Genomic DNA, 22167 nt, shown 5'->3' on the forward strand with positions numbered 1-22167 from the left:
ATCCCTCACAGGAATTTGAGAAAAGGTGCATGTGAGCTGGTCGTGATCTGCAGCCTTTGTTGTGAGATGTACGTGAAGAATTTTATCCGTCTTCGATAAGTCACCTTGGAGCCTTAGATGCGACGGCCTCAGCCTGGCTGTTTTTATATCTGCCCTTGATCACAAACCGCCATTCTCCTCCTCGGCTGACATTTTATGGGACTGTGTAGATTACTGCCGCTCCTCAGCCTCAGTTTCAAAACAGTCAGCTGAGTATTGAGTAATATTCTAGATGAATCCACACTGAGCACACTTTTTATAAAAAAATCCCTCTACCTCCCTCTTTCTGTCCCTGCCGCCCGTCCTCACCCCTCAGCTCCACCCTCCTCCCTCACTGTCTCCTGCCCTCTCTCCATATAATCTCAGCCTCCCAGGCTGCGGCATCATAAGCCCTCTGTGAATGGCAGATGGGAGAGCTAGGTGGGTGTACAGAGGCCAAGCGAGGGCAGTAGTGGGTGTTAAATATGTTGAAATCTTTTTCTTTTATAATGCACATTCTCCTCTGTATTTTTTCCGTGCTGCTCTGTGTGTTCTGTTTGGAAATCATCTGAAAGGTGACGTGATTTATGGCGTCGGAGTCTTGCCTGGTCATCACATGCACGTTTGCACACCTGGCTTTTCTCTCCGAGTCGGGACACACACACAGAAGTGTTGAGCTCGCAGCCGTAAATGTCGTCTTTTAAGAAATCAGAGGCAGATTTTTTTTTTATCTTAATACTTTGTTAAAAAACGCTGTGGCATCAGTTCTTACTGTAAATCAGACGCTACATTTCCACCCGTCTTTTTTTTTTTCTTAAACCAATTTGTGTTTATTGAGGTCCCCTCAGCAGCTCACCTGGATCGATATCCCTCACACTGATGTTTACCTCTGAGCATAATTAGTGGCCTTGGTAATTAGAGATGGTGCCTGGGGATAATGAATGAGAAGAGGGTTGTAGCTTTTTTTTTTTTCAAAGCTAAGGATCTTCAGAGTACGCGTGTCACCATAGAAACACGTTATAGGAATCATCCCCACACACACTGAATTCATTCCACGGAGAATCCTCCTCAAGAGTTGTTGAAGTTCAGGCCCATTAGCAAAGGAAGAAGTAATCAGATCGTCAGCTTTAAAAGTAGAAATACATCAATGTGAAGTATGTAATGTCGGTCTTCATACAGGTCGGTGGAATGTAAAGTGCTTTGCAGATGCTTAGAGTCCGACTGATAAAAATTGACAGATATGAGCCTTTAAGCCTTATATCAGAAATACAAATGAAATTGAATAAGGAGAAGTAAAATCATAGATATAAAAGTTGTATCTAACTAGTAACTACCTATCAGGTAAATGTGGTGAAGTAAAAAGTATATCATATTATAGAAGTATAATGAAGCATATAAATTAAATATGTAAGATGTTTGTGCCGTAAATTTTTCAGTGATTAATGAAGGTATCGTGTACAAATACGAAATATCTGCTTGTATTGAAATGATAACATGTACAAGCAGAACTTTCTCCTTCTTCATTGTTTAATGAACTTCCATGAGGGTGAGCTAACATCGGTCGTCCATACGTCCCAGTGACAGTGGTTTTTATGGCCCCTTCCTTGTGACCTCTGAACTGATAACAGGTCGACACTCCAACACCAGTCTGTTAATAACCTCCAAACGGCTCCGCCCACCGCCGACATCTGTCTCACGTGTCCTCACATTACAGCAGCAGCTCCCTGTCACGGGCATGTGGTCACGGTGACCAGGTGAAAGTGCGCTGCTGCCACGTAGACACACAGAAATCGATGTGGAGTCAAGAGGACAAAATCATGGTCATGTTCAAAGTTCAAACACAACCCGGGTTTTCTAGGTGAAAAGTAAACGTTATTTTCAGCCATAATTACATCTGTTGTAATCTTGTGATGATGATGATCAATCGTTATGTGATTTCTAGAAGGAGCAATATCTTTGACGGCTCTGTGACAATTACAGCCAATCCCTAGTGGTGAGGACACCTCTGATTTTGCATATTGTTTTTATATGAAGTACTATAGAAATTAATTAAGTAGTTTGAGTAAAGTAAGTTTGAATACAAGCGTATTGTTTTTACGAACTAAAACTGGGGCCAACAGCGTTTCCAAACTTCTCCGTTTTAGGTGCTCAAAAAGTCCGGTGGAGTTTTGACGGCAACAAAACGTGTGAGTGTGGATGGATCCTCAGAGAAGCTCCAGCTATAAAACCAGAATAAAGCCTTTATTCAGGTTTCCCAAACCAGGATATGGTGTTTACATACATAACTCAAAAGACAGATCATTACCAGGACAAGATCTCACATGTTTCATTGCTTCTATCAGTCAATTCTAATTTTATATCAACAAAATCATTTAATGCACTCGCCCTCACCACCAATAATACCGAGTGATAATCCGACTGCTCATTGGAACAAGAACGTGATAACTACCTCTGGTATGGTCTTTAATACTTGGCCAGTCAAAAGCATGTGCAGCTATTTTTAAGCCACTGATGTAAGAATATCATCAGTTGCAGCAACTCCGTGATCGTGTTCACAAAACAGAAGCAATTCCCCCTTAAGATTTTAGCCATGAAGCTTCAAGTACTCTGAATACTTTCTCATTTTTGTTTAATTTGAACTGAAATTAGTCTTGTGTATCAACACGTCGGGGGATTTCTCAGCTCTCCTCCGTCTGGCTGAGCCTTTTTTTTTTTCACATTGGTCGGTTGGAGAGTCTGCCATGTCCGTCGTTCTGCTTGGAAACCATTTCCTGGAACACAGACGGCCTCTAGTCGGAGAGGAAGCAGATTAAAGACTAAATGGAGCAATTAACGAGTGGAGTCCGACCATCCCTAGACTTCTCTCCGGCTGTAGATAAGCACTTCTTAGCCCTCCGTGAGGAAGAGCCCTTAAGAGTGATGTGTGTGTGTGTGGTTTACTTAGGGTCCCCGTCGACCACAGAAGTTCAATTGTAGAAGGTCACTTTAACATAAAAAACGTACTCTCTGTTTGATCGGTGCTTTCACTCCTGAGGAAAATCAAGAGAAGGAACTTAAAGGCAGCAGTTTGGGATTTGGTTGATGAGCCTTATCTTAACTAGAATAAGACGGGCTGGAGATGGAGATTGGTGCCCGGGCGCCGGCCTCCCAGGGCGCCTTTTTGGTTTTTAAGATTTTCACGGCGAGAGAGATTTCGGGGCCGTATAGACTCCCCAAACAATGACTGGCTGCCCTCCAAGGAGGCTTGTTGAGTGGACAGACTTCTCTCAGCCGCAGTCCAAACTTAATTAGCCTCTCAGCCCAGTTTGGAGGAAAAACAATATCTCAAGAATAAGGTCTCAGGGGCTGAATGGTTCAAATGAGGCAGTAAGTAGCTTGTGATTCGCGCTGCCTTTGTAGAAACTAGTCACAGAAGTTGCAGTGAGGATGTAGTTGGTGAAGACTTGGTAAAAGTCGGATGCAGGGAATCAACTGGAGAAACTGCCGCTCTCTCTCTCTCCCAGCTGTCTGTCTCTGTGCCGGGGTGTCAGGTTAAGAAGCAGGTCGGTGCCAAGTGGGTTAGGGTGGAAACGAGTGCGCTGCCGTGGCCCCACGCCAACATCTCGCCACCAGTTCCTCCCCAACACCAACACCATCACTACTGTACTGTCTCACACAAGCCACCATCCATTTTCACTCGGCACAATAAGGACACTGTAGAGCGACATTTCCATTTTTCCCAGTAACGGCAGAAGCGTTGCCAACAACTGTTTGGCTCGCTGGCGTCGCTCATTGTGATGCTGCTGCAAGTCGCTGCCTGTTTGTTTTCTCTGAGTCGGAACAAGGTCACCGATCAACTGAAGAACAACCTGTCACATCTGTAAGGTCGCCATCAAGCCAGTAATTCATGCTACAATCATTTATTCTCATTACACTATGTGATTTACTGTACACAGAGAAAAATATTGTTTGAATTATGTTTAATTTCATTCATTCATTTAATTGTTAAAGCAAAAATGCTGAACTTCCTCTGGTACGAGTTGTGGATTTAATGCTTTTCTTTGTCATATTTGATGTTGTCTATAAAACATTTTAGGACATTTTAAATATTGTGTTGACTCATGATTATTGTCCAGATTTCTCAATTAATCAACTGACAAATTGATCATGAAAATTATCTTTAGTTGCAGCCATATACAGGGCCAACATACAGACAAACAGGCATTCACTCTCACATTCACACCTATGCTCAATTTAGAGTCTCCCCATCAACCTAACCCCAGTTTGCGCGCTGGGACTGTGGGAGGCTCTAGAGTAACCAGAGAATAGACACCACCCGAGCCAGGATACTGTTTCCTATGTAAGCGTGTTGCATGTAGCGTTGCCTCATCCAAACTCGCATGTCCTCAGCGACCTGTGTCGACACCCAAACATCCTGATTGCTGCATGAATATTTCAGCTGCAGGAAAACGCCATGGTGACCACCTGCCACCACCCAGGGCCCCTAAAAGCACAAACCTTCCGATTAAGCGGTGCCGGCCAGTTCCTGTTTCCCTCCACCCAGAATTACAGAGCTATCGGTTCACTTTTTTCTGAGATCACCTGTGAAACACTCCTGAGGTTTGTGACAGTAGATCTTATATTTTATCAGTCATATATTTAATGATAACAGCATCACTGATCACTGCTGTGGAAGAAATATGGCTTTATTCTCCAGATTAAAAATAAATCCAAAACCGCAAATTACGACCTGTCACTGCAACTAGGAAGCAGCTAACAGGAAAACACTGCTTCTTTTGTTGTAGTGGCGACTTGCTTGATTTATCCTTTGCTCTAATTGCTGCTTTCTGTCCACATGTTATAATATCTGTGTCATTATTAGAGGTTACGGATGTGTCGGTTATTCTCAGCCTGTGTCTGAACTTCCTCTTTCCTCAGAGATGCATCATGGCTGGTTGTTGGTTCCTGTGGCACAGTAACACAAAAGAAACCTGATATTCACAGACACAGTAGGAGAAGCTTTGGTTGAGTGTCTCGCGTGGACCTCTAATCACCCGATCAGGTGGCTGCAGAAGCTTGGTTCTCTGTTTTTTCGGGCAGCCTGAGCCACTCGAGTGGGGGGGGGCGGTTCTAGCTGTTTTTAAAAAAGCTGTTTTATCTTGAAAAATCCAGTTTAACTAGAACCTTTGACGGATGAAAGCAGCAAATTTTAGTGGGTTTCAGGCCACCGGGGACATCAAAGTTGCTTTACTTAAACAGGACCTTGTTGTAGAGTAACACCCACACAGTGAACCGCTGGATAATGAGGAGAAGTGTCCAAAGGAGATGTGCAGTTCAAATATACCAACCAAGCGGATGTCTGTGTTGAATCATCAGCTCCTTCTCTTCTGGGCTGTGGAACAAGGGGGCCCAGCCTTTTCCTGATTTGGTCATAGAGACCGCTTCAGTTCAAAGAGCAAGTTTTTACTATAGCGAGTGTCTAATGCACTGATGTCCACTCTGACAGGAACTGAGAGTATGGGCTCAGCGATCAAGTAAACCTGTAAATCAGATAGCACTGGCTTATTCCATAGATCTTCAAATTATCAAAGGGTTAAAGGTGAGAAAATTTGCCATGTGTGAGTGCTTTAGTGTTTTCATTATATTGATAATTATATTTACAGGATCCTGGACATACTTTTGTTCGATTATTGTCATTATCAATAAAGTCATAGTTTATTTATATAAAACAATCAAAGTGAAAAATATAAATCATCAATACATCTGCAGATTTTCTTTCTTGATTAAACAGTACACATTTTAGTCCAAATTCACAGCTTCATATTCCTTATTTGATCTTTTATTTAACCAACAGTCCAAAACCCAAATATTCTGCTTATATTTATGTAAAACAAAGAAATAAATCCAATCCTGACATTTCAGAAGTTTGAAGCATCAAATATTTCACATTTTTGCCTCAAAGCAAATTGATTTTCTGATTCTCAACTAATCATTGCAGCTCTACACTTTTATTTTTATTATTTATTATCCTGCTAATTACTTTCTTGATGGATCGCTGAAATAATTTTGTAAATAAAATATCAAAAGAAGTCTCATATGTTCTTCCAGGAGCCCAGGGACATTTTGAAACCCGGTTATCATCAAACCAATAATATCTGACAAGGATAATCGGCAAATATTCTCATTTGATTTGTTGATTGATTTTATGTTTAAACTTGTTCTTTCAGATCTATTTGTTGCCACTAATAATCAAAATTAAGACTCATTCACAACCTTATTTAAAATGTCTGAATATTTCTATCACTGGTTTGAATGACATCCTATTTGGGTGATTCATGTAAATACTGACTCATGTAGCTGCTGCAGTCACCGAGGCTGTAAGTCGTCACCGTCCCTTCATACCAGCAACATAGCGGAGGAAACATGTCTGTCTTTTCAAGCAGCGACTAAAAGTACAGACATCATCCTGACAGCAGAACTGTTGCCTTCCCCGAGATTGCTTTTTAATATATATCGAACCCTTTACCAATCAATACGGTATCACTTATTACTGCCCTCTTCCAGAAGCCTCCCTCACAGGCACAGATGTACTTTTACTGGTGGATGTTTTCCGGTCGGGAAATATTGAGCAAATGTTGAGTGCAGAGGAAATGCTTTGTCTGAGGGAGGAGACGGTAACCTCTATTTGAAGGTGACCAGTGGCTGCCTGTGTGGGAGTGCAGCCTACTAGAGACCCCTCCTGGCTACAAACAAGACTTCCTCTGCTTGCAGCAGGGACCCTGTTTATCAGCCTCCTGCCGTTTTCACAATGTCGACCAGCGCAGCCGTCTTCCTGTTTCTCACTGTGATTGTAAAATATATATATATATACAAAACTTCTTTATCGTCCTACTTTTCTTAAACAATACTTAAGATCATTACCTTCAGTGGATAAAAATATACAAAAGAAACAAAACATGTTTTCAGAGTATTCTCTAATTATCATTTTTTTTTATCTTTAACCATGATTATGTAATAATCCACCCACCCCCCTATCTATAACGCTTATCCTTTGAGGGTCGGAGCTGGAACCAATCCCAGCTGGCATCGGACGAGAGGCCGGGTACTTCCTGGTCATCGGCTAATCGCAGATCCAACATACAGATACACCCGTGCACGCTCACATTCATATGTGCAATCATCAATTAATCTCACCCCATATGTAATAAGAATTATACATATTCTTTATGCAGCGCTTTAAAGCTGAAGCAGAAAGTCCTTCCCAACAAAAGACTAATTCAAATTGGAAACACAAATTTTGTAGGACATCAACATTTTGGAACATGACGACGTGTATGTCAAACATAATTTACCACATATATCTATTTAGATATAGTTTGCCAATAAGAGCCGTACACACTCGTATCGGAATCAGCGTTTATGTTTGCTGATATGCGGGTTGCATAACAAATGTTTTTTAATAAATATGTATCGACCAATATGATGTTTTTTACTCTCCAGTTTTGGTATTGGCATCTGCCCCAAGAAATCCATACAAGTTGATACAAAATCTTTTAAGACGTCGCTATAAGCTCTGTCATGATGGGTATTCTTGCTATTTGCTGCCGTTCTATTGAACAATAGAACGTACAGATACTATCTGTTCCACCGCAGCCCCACACACATAAGACAGGGTCTGATTAATAAATGCTAACATCCCGAGCACTTCTCCCCTTGTCAGGGTCTAATGGTGTCTCTGCTCCCTGAGGACAGGGCCGCCTCGGAGTTCTGACAGCAAAACGGATTCACCTTTTTTTCCGTCAGATTTTTTCCTGACTTGACTCTAACAGCCGTTTTGTGGAGCTACACAGTGTCTCCTTGACACTCTGACGAGCTTCGCCAGCTAATGAATCTCCCAAAACAAGCTGAAGCCGCCGCAAACACACACCCCGCCGTAATAGACTCCGGGTTTGAAATAGACTCGCTCTGCTCGGGGACCACCGCTGACAACCCGCGTTTTTTCCGACTGCCGCTTCCTCGACGGATCAATGCAGACAGTTTCTGCTGAGAGAGACTTCATTTACCCTGTTTCGTTCCCCCTGTTTCATCTCCACTGTCTGTCTCTCTTCCTTCAGGATGTACCCAATAAAGGAGGTTCCTGTGGAGGCAGAGGCCCTGACTGACTGGCTGTATCAGAGGTTTGTGGAGAAAGAAGAGTTGCTGGCCTACTTCTACGACAAAGGTCTGTCTCGCCATGTCAGTTTGCTGAAGTCAAACTGTAATGATTGTGGAACACACATTTCCTTTCACACAGCAATGTTTTTTTTGGGGGGGAATAACTGACTCCAGCTGCTCCCTTCGTGTCTGTAATAGATGTTTTACTCAGTAGTGAGTAATTACTTATTTATCATCATCATTTTCTGTCGAGTTGTGCACCAGTGTCATTTTTCCCATTATGCCGTGGATAGATTTACACCCGGAGAGTAACTGTGCTGAACTCTATAGTAAATAGAGAGTGATTCAGACACAGTGTTTGAGCTTCAAGCCTCTGGGCGTTTGTTTCCAACGGTAATGTTTGACTAACATTAGAGCAGTGCTTGTTGCTAGGAAACCGGCTGTCAACGTCCACGGTGCATTCACTGAGCATATTTTAGCCGTGTTTGTGATACAAACAATCAGAAAAGTGGGGTTTTCCTGTCTTAGCTGTAAACCGCTCACAGTTGAATCCTCTGTCAATCGTCTGTGTTCCACACTTGGTCAAAAACAGTAACAGAATCTTCCTCTGGTCCTGTTGTTGCATCACCTGCTGAGTCACTCAGTGTCGTCTCTGGTGGTTTAGCTAATATTAGCCTTCTTAATTTGTCAGAGTCAAAATAAACATTCACATCAGCATAAAACTGTTGATTCAGCTAATTCAAAAGCAGCTGTACACGTTTTGTTTTCTTCTTAATCTTCGTGTCCTTTCGCTAAGAACTACAAACAGTCATCGTTCCTGTGATGGAGCTCAGAGTTCCTCCCAGCACAAGAACAACTTTGAGTGAAGCAAGTGTACAATGATCGTTTGAACACATGAGTCAGTGAATCACCTGCCAACCGCAACTTAAATATACGCCTGTGTAAGAAGTTATCCGTGTAAACAACGTCTCATGAAGAGTCTCACCTCATGAGGAATGGATCAATACACTGACAGGTGGACCAACAGGGAAGTGCAGGCTTTGATTGTCATAATGAAACAGACGACAAAGACACGGCTTTCTCCACGGTCTCCTCCATCTTGTTGCTGTCATAGAAACGGCTGTATGTCCTAATGTTGCTCTACCAAACACAATGGCTGGCTTGCATCACTTAAGCCAGCGTTCCTAATGTCGGTGTGAATTCAGTGCTGCGTGTCTTCCTCCACCGTCTCCTTATTTCACTCTTGTATCTGTCAACAAAGGCAGAAAAATGCCCCCAAATCATAAAGAAATAGACGTGATAACTAAAGTCTTAGATGTTTCTTTGAGCCGCAGCCAAGCCGTGGTCATCCCAGTTGAAGAAATGCTAAGAAATCGGCCTGAGAGCAAAATACTGATGCGTTTGTGTTTGTCCGCCTCTCAACAGGATCCTTCCCGTCTGTGGACGGACACAAGGTGGCAGTTTCCCGGCAAATGACCCTGGACCCCGTGTGGCTGTGCATCATCCAGTCGTTTGCGTTTGCCTCCGGCTACATGTGGTACAGCGTCCTCCTGTACCTCTACTGCTGTTTATTTTGAGTGCGCTGATGAGCTGAGAGTCTTAATCGGACAACTGGAAAAGCCTCAGGATCGTTTGGTGTGTGGCCCAGTGTCGCGCTCGCCCCCTACGATGGATGAATGTACATTTGCAACAGCGGAGCGACTTACCAGGAAACAATAAGCATATGAAGTACACACACACACACACACACACACACACACACACACACACACACACACACACACACACACACACACACACACAGATTAAAGAAACCCATACAGTATGAAACAGGTCACAACCCTAACGCCACACACTCGCGCCTGCGGCCTCGCAGAATAATCTCTCGCACTCGTCACAACTCACATTTTGATGTTTACACGTCCTCATACACGTAGACGCTGACACGTACATGACTTTTTATTCAAAGTTAACGAAACGAGGCTCAGGACTCCTCCAAAAGACGCTCTGGACCAGACTCTCTCTCTCTCTCTCTCTCTCTCTCTTCCCCTCCCAGGCTTTAGCCGTGGTAGTTTTACAGAGTATAAAGTGTGTATGGACGCGTGCGTGTGTGAGTGAATATATGTGATTTAGAAGCGTAATGTCTGCCCTTATTCTTCCTCCTGGCAAGAGTTGATGAAGCCCACTGGACGTCTCTCGCAGCCCGCTGGCGACCCGGCGGGCCACACCTTTCCGGAGCGAGCGGCTGTATGAACGTTGAGGCTGCGCCGGCGGCCGCTCCTCTGGCCTTCATTGCACTAAGGAATCCATACTGCCCTGACTGCTCCCTGCCCCAGGAAAAGGCTCCTGATCGGTAGCTGTGGATGTTTTGTTTTCGTTTGTTTTCTTCCCTTTAAACCCGCATATCACCACAACTACAGCCATCGTTACTTGTTTTTTCTTTTTGTCGTCGCGACTTCTTTTTCCTGTGTCCGCCTGTTTGTCGAGGCAGTATTCTGAGCTCACTGAGAAAAAAGGGGGGGGGATCATGTTTACACTGGCGGCCCTGCTGAAAGCCTAAAGAGACGGTGGCTATGATGCAGCGCTTGATTTAAGGATCTTTTTCTCCTGTTTCGTATGTGAAGGGAGGAGGAGGAACGCTAACTCGAAAAGAAAAACAAACAAACAAACAAAAAAAAAAATCTGGTTGCAAGAATTGCAATCTGATCACCTATAAACTAACTCCCTCTTCTGTGGATTCTCTTTTTCACCCTCTGCTCTCCGACATACACACACTGGGAGACAGAAACCGGTGCGCACACGCAGCCACGTGCAGCTACACAGCAGAGTAGACGTGTGTCTCCAGGATCATCTCAACGAGTCCGACCGACGAGGACGGAGAAGACTCTTACTCCCCCGTTGGACTGAATAGTTTTACAAATATTTAAGCCATATGCTTAGTGTTTTTGGGGGTGGGGAAAAAGACATGGGGGTAAAAAAAAATATGATTTTTTTTATAGGAAGCTACCCAAATGTTCAGCATTCTACGATAGACATTTTTGGCTTACAGAACTATAGGTGTCATTACTGTAAATTTACAGCATAACCTGCCTAACTGAGTGTGTGTGGTTGTCGTTCCCCCCGCCCCCATTTTTTGATATATATGAATTATGTCGTGTCGCTCTGTGACGTCAGAGCGCGGCGGCAACTTCACCACAAGTGGTCAAAAGTTTGTATTTCTTTTTAAATTACATGAACTTTGGTCTTCATGTCACGGTTTGTTTTAATCTTGTACATAACGAAGCTGAGGAAGAGTTTTCCATGTTGAGACGATGAAGATGACTGCAGCGTTTTTCTCTCTTTTGGTTCCGCGATAATTTCAGATAATTTTTGTTTCAGTTGTCATGAATGTCTTTAAAAGAAGAAGAAGAAGAAGAGAGCAAGGATTTTCCCTTCACTTCTCAGTGTTATCCTGTATGTTTTCTTTCTTTTAATTCCAAGCTCCTGAGCAGGAAGTAGAACTTCAAGTCATTACAGCTACTGTATGTTCTGGCCGTTTGCACAGTTTCAAACTTGTACAATTGTACATTTTAAATCGGTGGAAGACCGCGTCTATCAGGACTAACCCCTGATGTCCTGGTCGACCCCAAACCCTCAGAAGAAGCCGTTTCCTCGCTCTCTCTCTCTCTTGACAAACGTTTGATGTAAAGACAGTTTCGAGGAGTCGAGCTCAAACTGGGTCAGTGAGGACGAAATCGCTCCTCGGTTACAAGGGAAACTCCGGCAGGGCCCCGCAACGATGCAGCTGTTCTCTCTCGAATGTACTTGTGTTGTGGTGTCGAGGTCAACTCTGTGTAATTTGCTTAGCCTGCTTTAATGAGGTAAAGTGTCGAGGAGCAGCAGCAGTGAACGAATGCGAGGAGAAGGAAAAAGGTGCGTTCTAATAGTTGCTGCTGTCTCCGTGCACCACTGTTGGTAGAAACTGTGTGAGACAACATAAGGGCTACCTGATCGGGTAGGTGGATAACATTTTAAATTATAGGCTGTAGATGTGTTTCATCCAGCGGCCCTTTCAGATTCCCCTCCATCGTGAGAGTGACTTCAAATGAAGCTTCATTGCTTTTTCTTTTTTTTTTTTCTCACTTTTTTTTTCAATTTTGTTTTTTATTTTATTTTATTTTGTTTTATGACCATGTTTCCAAAGAAGGCAGGGAAATAATGTTTTCCTAGATGTGGCTTTAGGAAATAAACACAATAGGGATTTAAACAAATTATACTAGAACTGTCTGTAATTTTCCATTTTGTACTCCTTTAATTCCTAGCTACACAGCCATTTTACAACACAAAAAACTTGTGCTGGAATAAAACATCATAAAGATCCTAACACGCGTGCTGCCTCTCCTTCATGTGTTTCTGCGTCCGACAGAGTAGCATCACGGTGCAGGACCCTCACGGGGGGTCACATGTATATGTCCTCCAGGAGTTTTCATTACTTCTGTTGCTTTTACTCTTTTGAAAAACAGAACAAAATCCGGATTTGAGGTATAGAAATGCTTGAAGCTCACCATTGCAGTCAAACGTTAATTTTATGTCTTTAGAATTGAAGAACTTTGTTAAACACAATAATCTGTCATCAGTTTTATGCTCACCTGTTTTTTTTGGTCTTTCCTCTGAGGCGCTTTTGTTTCTATTGATGAACTAGGAAAGCTCAAACCTTTCCAGTCTATGTTTTACTAAATGGAGATTTACACATCAATAAGAATGGATTCCATCGCACAAACTAGTTCTTGCCTCGAGATTGGTTTTGAACTGCGGCCATCAGTCGTTTAGTTGATCAATTAAAAAGGAAATTGGCAACAAATGTGACATTTTGTGTGAATTTTTAAAGAACAAATAGTATGTATTATTTATGTTTTTATGTTTTTCCAGCTGAGATACTAAATGTTAATGCTGCATCCATAGAGTCTGGTTACAAACTGATGGTGGATTAGACAGAGGCCTGGGTCAGTGTATGAATAGATTAAATTAGATCCAAAGAAATGAATATGCTCCTATCAGGTTAAGTAGAATTAATTGCACAGATATAATATATTAACTGTTTTAGTGAGGATTAGACTCCAGTATAGGTCCTGCAGAGATGTTTCTATAAAGTCCTGGATTCCCTCTGGTTTTAAGGTTAAGCTCCTGTCTGGAAACGTGAAAGCCACCGCTCCCCTTCTCTCCTCACTCATGATTCGGTGCTGAGAACAATCTGCAGGTAACTGAACCCTGTTCTCGGTTCTGTGCCCGTTGTTTAACTGTGGTGTCGGTCGCTGGCCTGTTGAAAGTCCCCAGTTTGTGTTGCAGAGCTCAGATTTCACGTGACATCGGGGCTCTGATCGTGAGCTGATGAAAACTGCACGGATCTCTTTACTTCAGCTGGAGGTAACGGCTGCGTCAGTCACGGAGACCGACAGTTTGACTTGTGTGAAGAAAGTGTTCCTGAGCTCGGGTGTGAATGAAGTTGGCCTTCTATGTTTTATTCTGTTGCTTTACTACAATTGACAAATCGGTCACCATTTACTACAATTGTCTTGGATTTGGCTGCAACGCTGTTTACCCCTGAAACTCCAAAAGTGTTTTGTGGACTCAAACACTTCACTTCACCCCGGCATAGTGGTGAGGAGATAATGAGGGCATTGTCATTGTCATTTGGGTGAACAATCCCTTTAAGCTAAATGGAGAGATGTGGTTAGAGGTTATGAAAAGAGGAGATAAATTCCCTAAATATTCAATAATGTCTTTAAGTACTAAAGTAGCATATACTACGAGTACAATGAGCTTCCACTGACACCTCTGCCCATTCACTGATTATCACTGTGCTGCAGATTGAGAGATGGTCAAGTCACATAACGCCTCGTGTATCGGCTGCTGTCACGGTTGATATGTGCCGTGAAATTTTTGGGATTCTCGGGACGGATGGAGACAAAGGGCAGCGTGGCATGCCATCAACTCCATTTCTACAGCAGCCGGAGTGATGTGTGGAGGCCAAGGTCTGCAGGAGAGCCACACGCTCCAGGCGGCCAATGGGAATCGAGGGGGAAAACAGTGGGAAGTGAGCTGCGAAATGGGATTAAATATGCACCAAGCGTCACCAGCTCACCGAAGGGCTAAACAGTCAGGAGCCAACAGGGTGGCTGCAGCTCAGCCTGGTGTCCACGTGGGGGAAGGTGTAGCATCGGGAATCTTTTACGCCTCCGTACAAGCTCAAAATCTCTCTCCAAGTGTCGCCCACATCACACAGACAAATCAGTCTCCAGAGGAACTTCTTCGTCCTCTGCAGAGGTCCCAGTGTTCCTCCTCCTCCAACACCTGCAATGAGCTATATCACAGCACGCCCGCCGCCCAAGGTCCTCGATGTCACGCTTTGATGCCAGCTCCCTCGTGAACGCCGCGGTGACGACGGCGTCCCTTGACTCAGCGAGCACTATCACATCCAGCTGTGGAGAGGAGGCCCGGGTTGAATGTCACTGCAGCGGCCGCCGGCATCGCAGAGTCTCGTTGGGCCTTCCTGCGATTTGCAGGAGAGCATGATCAGAGTGACAGCTGCAACCGCAGTATCAAAGTCCCACAGATACACAATTCGGCCAATCACGAGTCAGTCTCAGCTGTCAATCATGACATTTCAGCCCATTTTTGTAGTATTAAAAAAAGCTAATTAAAACCTTACAACCTATACTGAAGCCTGCCACCAGGGGGTAGTCAAGATTCTGTGGCTTCACTTTTGGGTATGTGCGTACATGTGTGTGTATGTGTGTGTATGTGTGATCGTCATCATTTATGCCACCTCGTGTGAGAGGTGTCTTTGATTAAAGCTCCACCCCCAAAACAGGCGGAGTCAGTGGTGACGTGAGAACCATAATCCCCCTGTAGCCCCTCCCACCACAGGGCTGCAGTCACCCCAGCAGAGGTGAGGAGGTCACTATGGGACGTGTCTGTCTGTCTGTCTGTGTCCCGCCTGTCGCTCCCTCTCAACTCCTGGCCTTTGAAACAGGGGCGGCTGACGTCAGCTCAGCCCCCGGGCACCCGACTGTCTCTGTTGTTTTTAGCTGTCAGTTTTCCGCTCGGCCCCCCGACCGTTTCTGGCTGATGTCCAAACTCCTCCAGCTCTTTGTAGGAGTGACCTTTGCAGAGGCAGACTGACAGAGCGGCTCGGCTGCTCGCTCTCTCGGTGGTGTGAGCCGTGTCAGTGTGCGGCGCTGGCAGAGCAGCAGAGCAGCAGTGATGGCTGAGAGGAGGATTTGAACACAACTGTTAGCGCGGCCCCGTCCCGCCGAGAGGCCCCTTAGCTGAGCGGGAAACCCCAGAGTCTGCGTTTATCTCCGGGATCACACGTCAACGTCCAACTTGCAAAGAGGAAAACAATCTTCTATGTGTCACATGTAGGATTTCCCCGAGTCAGGCTTTAATTATAAACACCTAATCTGATACCACTGCTCCACTGCTCTTCTTAGATGTGAGTCATGGCGTCAGAAATGGGATTACATGTGCAAAATATGACTGCGGCCTATAACCAGATTAAATCTCTGTGTGTTTAACATGTAAGATCCTTATGTGGCAATGAAATGCAGCTCAGACTTAAAGGCTTGAAGATGATCCTTTAAATAATGTGATTCCTCACAGATGATGTTTGTGTAGCTGATGAGAGAAAAGTTGATTCTGTAGAGAAATAATATCTGGATGTCAAATCTTTACCTTAACTGAGCATCTAGAAAAGAGTAATGTCACCTAATACCTTTTTTTATATATTTTTGAGTACGACTGCAACTAACAATTTAAACTGAAGAGTAACATTTTAAATTTAAACATTTTTTATTTCTCTCACTAATAGTCTGAAACAATAAAGACATTTATCATAGCTGTGCTTTCTCAGGACTTGATGTCTGAATTCACCTATAACTTTTTATTTTTTTCTGTATATTATATTTTAACACCTTGTACCTGGGTTGAAAGATGCTATATGATTAAAGTTTATAATATAATTATTAAATTATGTGATGAAAAGAATCAACAAATCTTGACATTGGGGACGTCAGAACAAACGAGGCATTTAAAGCTGATTTTCAATTTTCGTGATTGATTTTCATTCAAGTGACCAATCGACTAAAACAGTTGAGAACTTCATCAGAGTGTTTATAGTGAAGTCCTACTGAGTGTGATGCCCAGTAATAAGAGTCAGAGTGAGAGGTCGCTGCGCGTCGCCGCTCTCAGATGGAGACTCCTCAGGTGGTCCTGGTCAAATCCAAAGACCCGTGACAACACGTCGCCCATCAGCCTCCTCCTGTCTCTTACATATGCAGCCATGGAAACTGCTCTGATGACAGCCACCGACCTTTTCCTGGATTCACGAATAACTGAGGATTAAACAGGGAGGCTGAACAGAGGCCTGAGGATCATGTCAAAACGTCACAGACAGAAAATTAAAATTAAAATCTTTTTAAAACTGCTTTTTAGTTTTTTCTCACCTTTGCTTCTAGACATCTGCTTTTATTGTTCCTGAGAAAAAATATGACCGGGGCCTTCTCCACTTGTCACTTAAATGACATTTAAGCATCAGAGAAGAAGACATATTTGTTAAAAGTAATAAGTTTGCATTTAACTTATAACTTGAATTTCAACCCAAATCACCTGGAACCTTTAAGTCCCAGGAACTTTTTATTCATGAAACCAAGTAGCTCCTGCAGACTCCTGTTGTTCTCCTGTGTTTCCAGGGGAGATGTGAAATTAGCCTGATGAGCAGGTGGTGCTATAAATGAGCAGTAAAACCCTGAAACAACAGTTAACATGGAGGAGATTCAAATGGTGCAGCTGTTGATCGGAAAAAGAGAGACGACGACTAACAAAGCATTTATGAAACAAGGACACAGATTGTTCAGGTGACTGTGGAGACTGGAGCGCACCATAAAATAATGATTTATTTGTTGGTTTGTTGGTTTGTTTACGGAACCTTGAATAATGTTCATAGATACATTTTAATGAAATGCGTAATCTTATTTTGTCTCATCGTTATCTTATCTCATCTTATCTTATTTTATCTTATTTTATATTATCTTAGTTATCTTATCTCATCTTATCTTATCTCGTCTCTTCTCTTCTCTTCTCTTCTCTTCTCTTCTTTTCTTTTCTTTTCTCATCCAAACACACACTGGCTTTGGCTAGAACGTGTGTTTTTGGCGCCATCTTGTGGACACGCCTCCTCCACCCGCGCTACTCTCGCGGGGTTTCCGGCGCCTAGCAACCTCACAACTCGCGTCTCCCCGCCGACCAATCAGGAGTCACGATGCCAGGAGCGCGGGGCCAATCAGCGGCGAGGATTCGGGCACCGATTTAAACGAAGAGGAAACGGTTGCTGCACGCGAGCGAAGCCGGAAGAGAAGGAAAACAAACACTTCATAACATCTGCGTCAAGGCTAAAGTTAAACTCAGCGCTGGTTTAAGATCGTGTTTAACTAGTTCATCCGGACGTTAGCAGGTTTAGTAGCCTGGTTAACTGGTAACTCGAGGTTTAAACATGCCGTCCCGGGTGGACGACTACGAGTTGTTGAACACTATCGGCTCCGGTTCTTATGGAAAGTGCCAGAAAATTACCCGGAAAGCCGACGGAAAAGTGAGTGAACTACACAAACCACACAGTTTACCTGCAGGTACACAAACCACACAGTTTACCTGCAGGTACACAAACCACTCAGTTTACCTGCAGGTACACAAACCACACAGTTTACCTGCAGGTACACAAACCACACAGTTTACCTGCAGGTACACAAACTACACTGATTTTAAACCGTCCACTGTGAAACATTATTATATTATTTAATTATTATACATTATTTCTATCTGTGCACTTCAATGTCCACTGCGCAATACTGTTAAACTGTTTATTCTGCTCACACTTTGTACAATAATACTACATATAGAATACACATCATAATCACACATATATTATAGTTTCACTCTATAAATTATATTTTGTTCAATCTTTTTTGTATTTTCTTCTAATATCTGTAAAAATCTCTATCTTGACTCTCCTCTTTGTTGCTGTTATACTAAAAACGTACTTTACTTTAGTGGTGATTAGTGTTGATTTGTAAAATGGCATCACACCTGCTCACTTTTACTACTTACAGGCCAAGGCAGCCATTTTAACTTGTTCCAGGTAAATCTCATGTGTCGCTCTGATATCTGAAGCCATGTCACTGAGCCACAGGAACAACACCTGAAGAGCTGGATCCCAAACGAAGTGTGTATCATGTTTAACTAAAATGTAACTTAAATAAGGGGGTTACATTTTCTCAAAGGCGGTTTCTGTCATTTTACTGTAGGTAGATCTTATCATTATGGCAGCGTTCGTATCCAAGTTACTTTGGTTTCATTTCTGCATAGTGGGAGGAAGCGGAGATGCCTCGTCCATCTTTATTTCTTATGCTTCCCAGTCCTGGTTCTTTGATTTTAATCTTCATCCTTTGTGGTTAATTAACTCTTCTTCGTGTTAAAGATCCTGGTGTGGAAGGAGCTGGACTATGGCACCATGGCGGAGAGTGAAAAGCAGATGCTGGTGTCAGAGGTGAACCTCCTGCGGGAGCTCAAGCACCCGAACATCGTGAGATACTACGACCGCATCATAGACCGCACCAACACAACGCTGTATATTATCATGGAGTACTGCGAGGGCGGAGACCTGTCCAGCCTCATTGACCGCTGCATCAAGGAAAGGTGACCATGTGCATTTATATAAAATTCCATCCTCTTTAAATCTGTGCTTCCTGATACTATCTCCATAACCTGCATTACTTTATCTTTTTATTGACTGTTTTGCAGGCGTTATCTGGAGGAGCAGTTCATCCTGCGAGTCATGGCGCAGCTCACGTTGGCCCTGAAGGAGTGCCACAGGCGCAGCGACGGCCGGGCCACCGTTCTTCATCGAGACCTGAAACCAGCCAACATCTTCCTCGACATCAGACAGAACGTCAAGCTCGGAGACTTTGGCCTTGCCAGGATCCTGAATCATGACACCAGTTTTGCAAAGACATTTGTTGGGACACCGTACTACATGTCTCCAGTGAGTTGTTTAATCCCTCTGTGTTTGTTTCTTAATCCTCCTGATTGTAGCCTAATCCTGCGACAATCCCTCATACTTTTTCTTACAGGAGCAAATAAACCAGCTGTCGTACAACGAGAAGTCAGATATTTGGTCACTGGGATGTTTGCTGTATGAACTATGTGCATTATCGTAAGTTTTCCAGCTTTTTTTTTTTTCCCTCCTCCAGCAGCTGGTTGGTCCATAACAAATCTGACACTTACTCCGAATTTCTCCTGTTCAGGCCTCCATTCACTGCTTACAACCAAAAGGAGCTGGCAGAGAGGATCCGAGAGGGAAAGTTCAGGAGAATCCCGTACCGCTACTCTGAGGAACTGAATGGCTTACTCAGCAAAATGCTCAACTTAAAGGTTAGAAATGAATTATACAACCGTTATCTTGTTGATGTACTATAGGAAACAGTAGTGACTCCTCTCTGTCACCAGGACTACATGAGGCCCTCGGTGGAGTCCATTCTCCAGAGCAGCCTGTTGGCGGATGCGGTTGCTGAGGAGCAGAGGAGGGCCGAGGCGCGGGTCCGGAGGAAGTCGGCGGACCCTGACCGACCTCTTCCGAAGCCGGCGGAACCAGCTCCCGCCTCTGCTGCTGAGCTCCAACTCAAGGAACAGGCGCTGAGGGACAGAGAGACGGCTTTGAAGGAACGTGAAGAGAGGATGGAGCGTAAGAATTTTATCTCTACTGCTGATCGTGCCACATAAACTGTGATGACCAGCAGCTGCACTCAAATTTCACAGCCTGATTCCTATTCTGTATTCAGAGGTGCTTACAATGGAAGAGTAGAATAGCTGTGGATTCTTCGAAATATCTGTATATCATTGCACAATCAGTTTAAATGGTGCATTGATATCTGTGTAAGGAAGCGCTTGTTGGAGCTAGCTATTGACATGTGGTTTGATAAAAGCAATTGTTTTGGCGTCATACATAGTTTGTAATGTCTCTGTGTTCTTCTTGCTCAGCGATACTGATATTTGCTCGCTGTCATAAATCTACAAACAAGACCAACATAGAACTGATAACTGATAGTTTGAGAGATAACGTGATGTGTAGAGGGTTATCCTCTACTCGACTACTTCACCTTATCTTCAATTATGGGCAAGAGTAGGTCATTCTGACCTCGTAGAAACGTGTGGAACTGGAACAGGTTGACGCATGTTGCTTTTGAAACACAAGTGCTGTGACCTACTGTTTGCCTGCCCCCACTAACTTCAACAGCCCCTGGCTGCACATTCTTTTAAAAAGAACTAACAGGTAAAACATTGACGTGACAAATAAGTGTTAAAACTCTTCTCTTCTGTTTCATGGCAGAAAGAGAGCAGGAGCTGTGTGTTCGTGAACAGCTGTCAAACGAGAGGATCGCACGGTAAAACTTTTAAAGAAGGCCACAGACAGCTCATGAAACAATCTCCTCATTTCACCCTTTCTTCTCCAATCTTTCTTTCTGCATATTGGTACAATTGGTTAATTCTCATTTACCGTTTCAGGGCCGAGCGTTTACTGAAGAATTATACCCGTCTCCAGCAGCAGAGGGACCTGTCACCATTATATGGCAAAGACATAGGTATGGGACTGAGGAGAAGAGCTCTGGACTTACTAACCCGAGACAAGAACTGAGCAGTTTTTGTGTTTGTGCTTCTGTTTTCAATGTTTATTTATTACTTTTTAAAATCGTGCTAATAAAAATTTTATACACCAATAAAGAAGTGATTATACTGAACCTGCATTTTAAACTCTCTGCCTGACAATAGTCAATCAATCTTTATTAATCAGTCCCTCTGTGCTGTTTGGTCCTAGATGAGGACAGCCTCTCCCCGGGAAAGAGGAAGGTCCACTTTGCTGGTGAGAGCAAAGAGAACCAGCGTCCCCACGGCCGTCGGAGCGTGACGTCCCAGGAGCTGATACTGAGGAGGCTGCAGGCGGCAAACGTGCGCGGCCTCACGCTGCATGAAGTGGAGAAGGCCTGTCAGTTCAAGAGCAGACAGATCCTCGGCTTCCGCTGACCACATGGGACGTCTCTGTTTGTTGTGCGATGGAAGGCTCTGAGTCATGATAACTGGATGTAAATAAAGATTTATTTATGATTATTTAGTTGCTATGCAAGGAGTGATGACATTTCAAGCCAGTTTATTCTCGTGTGTGTGTGTGTGTGTGTTTTTTAAGAAGTGTGTTGATGTTTTAATGTTATAGGCAGCTAGAGAGATTGTGAAATGTTAACTTTATTCTTGCTGTATATTTTTAAACATGTGAAGTTTTCTTTTTGTTATGACCAAGTATCTAAGAAGTGAAAACAATAACTGAACCTGTGATGAAATGAACATGTGAACTATGCAAAAAAAGATGTGAATTCATTTGTTTTACGCTGCATTTCCTGATTTAAAAACTATAAATTACCCACAAGGACTTAAGATGTCCCTCCTAAAGAGATGTATACTCTCAATGTTCATAGTGAAATGCAGCTATTTGAGTTTAGTTTGATGTAATTTATAAAATATATAAAGGTTAAGCTATTGTAACTGAAGTTGGGATTTAAAGAAAAAAATTGTATCAAAACATTCACTCTAAAAAAAGTAATTAATTTACATCTCAATTACACCACATTGACACTTTAATCAAATCTGATAGTTTCCACAAGGGGTCATCAGTTTCCCCCTGTACTGAGTCTTTACCCGTCATTACCACACAGTGTGATTACTGCCATCACACCTCACAACTCATTTGTTCTTGATTAAAAATAGATTAACGGACGTTGTTGTATTGAGGTGTCGTTTAAAATTAAATAGAGAGGAAACTTCATTTGAAAAGACGTTTCACACAATGACAGGCCACGTTATCTTCATTTTTTTTTCATTATTAAAAAAAACAACTAAAGATATATCTCTGGTTGGCTGATATGTATTAATAACCTC

The 22167-nt window shown here is 43.2% G+C and overlaps 2 protein-coding genes across 5 annotated transcripts in view; both read left to right on the top strand.

The window, feature by feature from the left end:
- Nucleotides 1-12514, top strand: part of lpgat1 (lysophosphatidylglycerol acyltransferase 1) — a 37696-nt gene extending 25182 nt beyond the window's left edge. For all 3 annotated transcript variants that reach the window (XM_035143778.2, XM_035143779.2, XM_035143780.2), the window contains exons 7-8: nucleotides 8112-8218; nucleotides 9577-12514. In XM_035143778.2, the coding sequence (XP_034999669.1) occupies nucleotides 8112-8218; nucleotides 9577-9728 (259 nt within the window). In that variant the 3' untranslated portion in view covers nucleotides 9729-12514. The remainder of the gene's footprint in view (nucleotides 1-8111; nucleotides 8219-9576) is intronic.
- Nucleotides 12515-17647: 5133 nt separating this feature from the next.
- On the top strand, nucleotides 17648-22021 carry nek2 (NIMA-related kinase 2). 2 transcript variants are annotated; one of them, XM_035143327.1, is made up of 9 exons: nucleotides 17648-17776; nucleotides 18662-18879; nucleotides 18985-19225; nucleotides 19314-19396; nucleotides 19488-19614; nucleotides 19690-19924; nucleotides 20570-20624; nucleotides 20746-20822; nucleotides 21056-22021. In XM_035143327.1, the coding sequence occupies exons 1-9, from the start codon at nucleotides 17681-17683 to the stop codon at nucleotides 21259-21261; spliced, it is 1338 nt and encodes a 445-aa protein (XP_034999218.1). In that variant the 5' UTR covers nucleotides 17648-17680; the 3' UTR covers nucleotides 21262-22021. The 2 variants fall into 2 exon arrangements, with proteins under 2 accessions (XP_034999218.1, XP_034999219.1); XM_035143328.2 differs by lacking the exon at nucleotides 17648-17776 and adding an exon at nucleotides 18048-18406.
- The last annotated feature ends 146 nt before the right edge of the window (nucleotides 22022-22167 follow it).

Source organism: Hippoglossus stenolepis, chromosome 20, assembly GCF_022539355.2.
Source record: "Hippoglossus stenolepis isolate QCI-W04-F060 chromosome 20, HSTE1.2, whole genome shotgun sequence".
Taxonomy (NCBI): Eukaryota; Metazoa; Chordata; class Actinopteri; order Pleuronectiformes; family Pleuronectidae; genus Hippoglossus; species Hippoglossus stenolepis.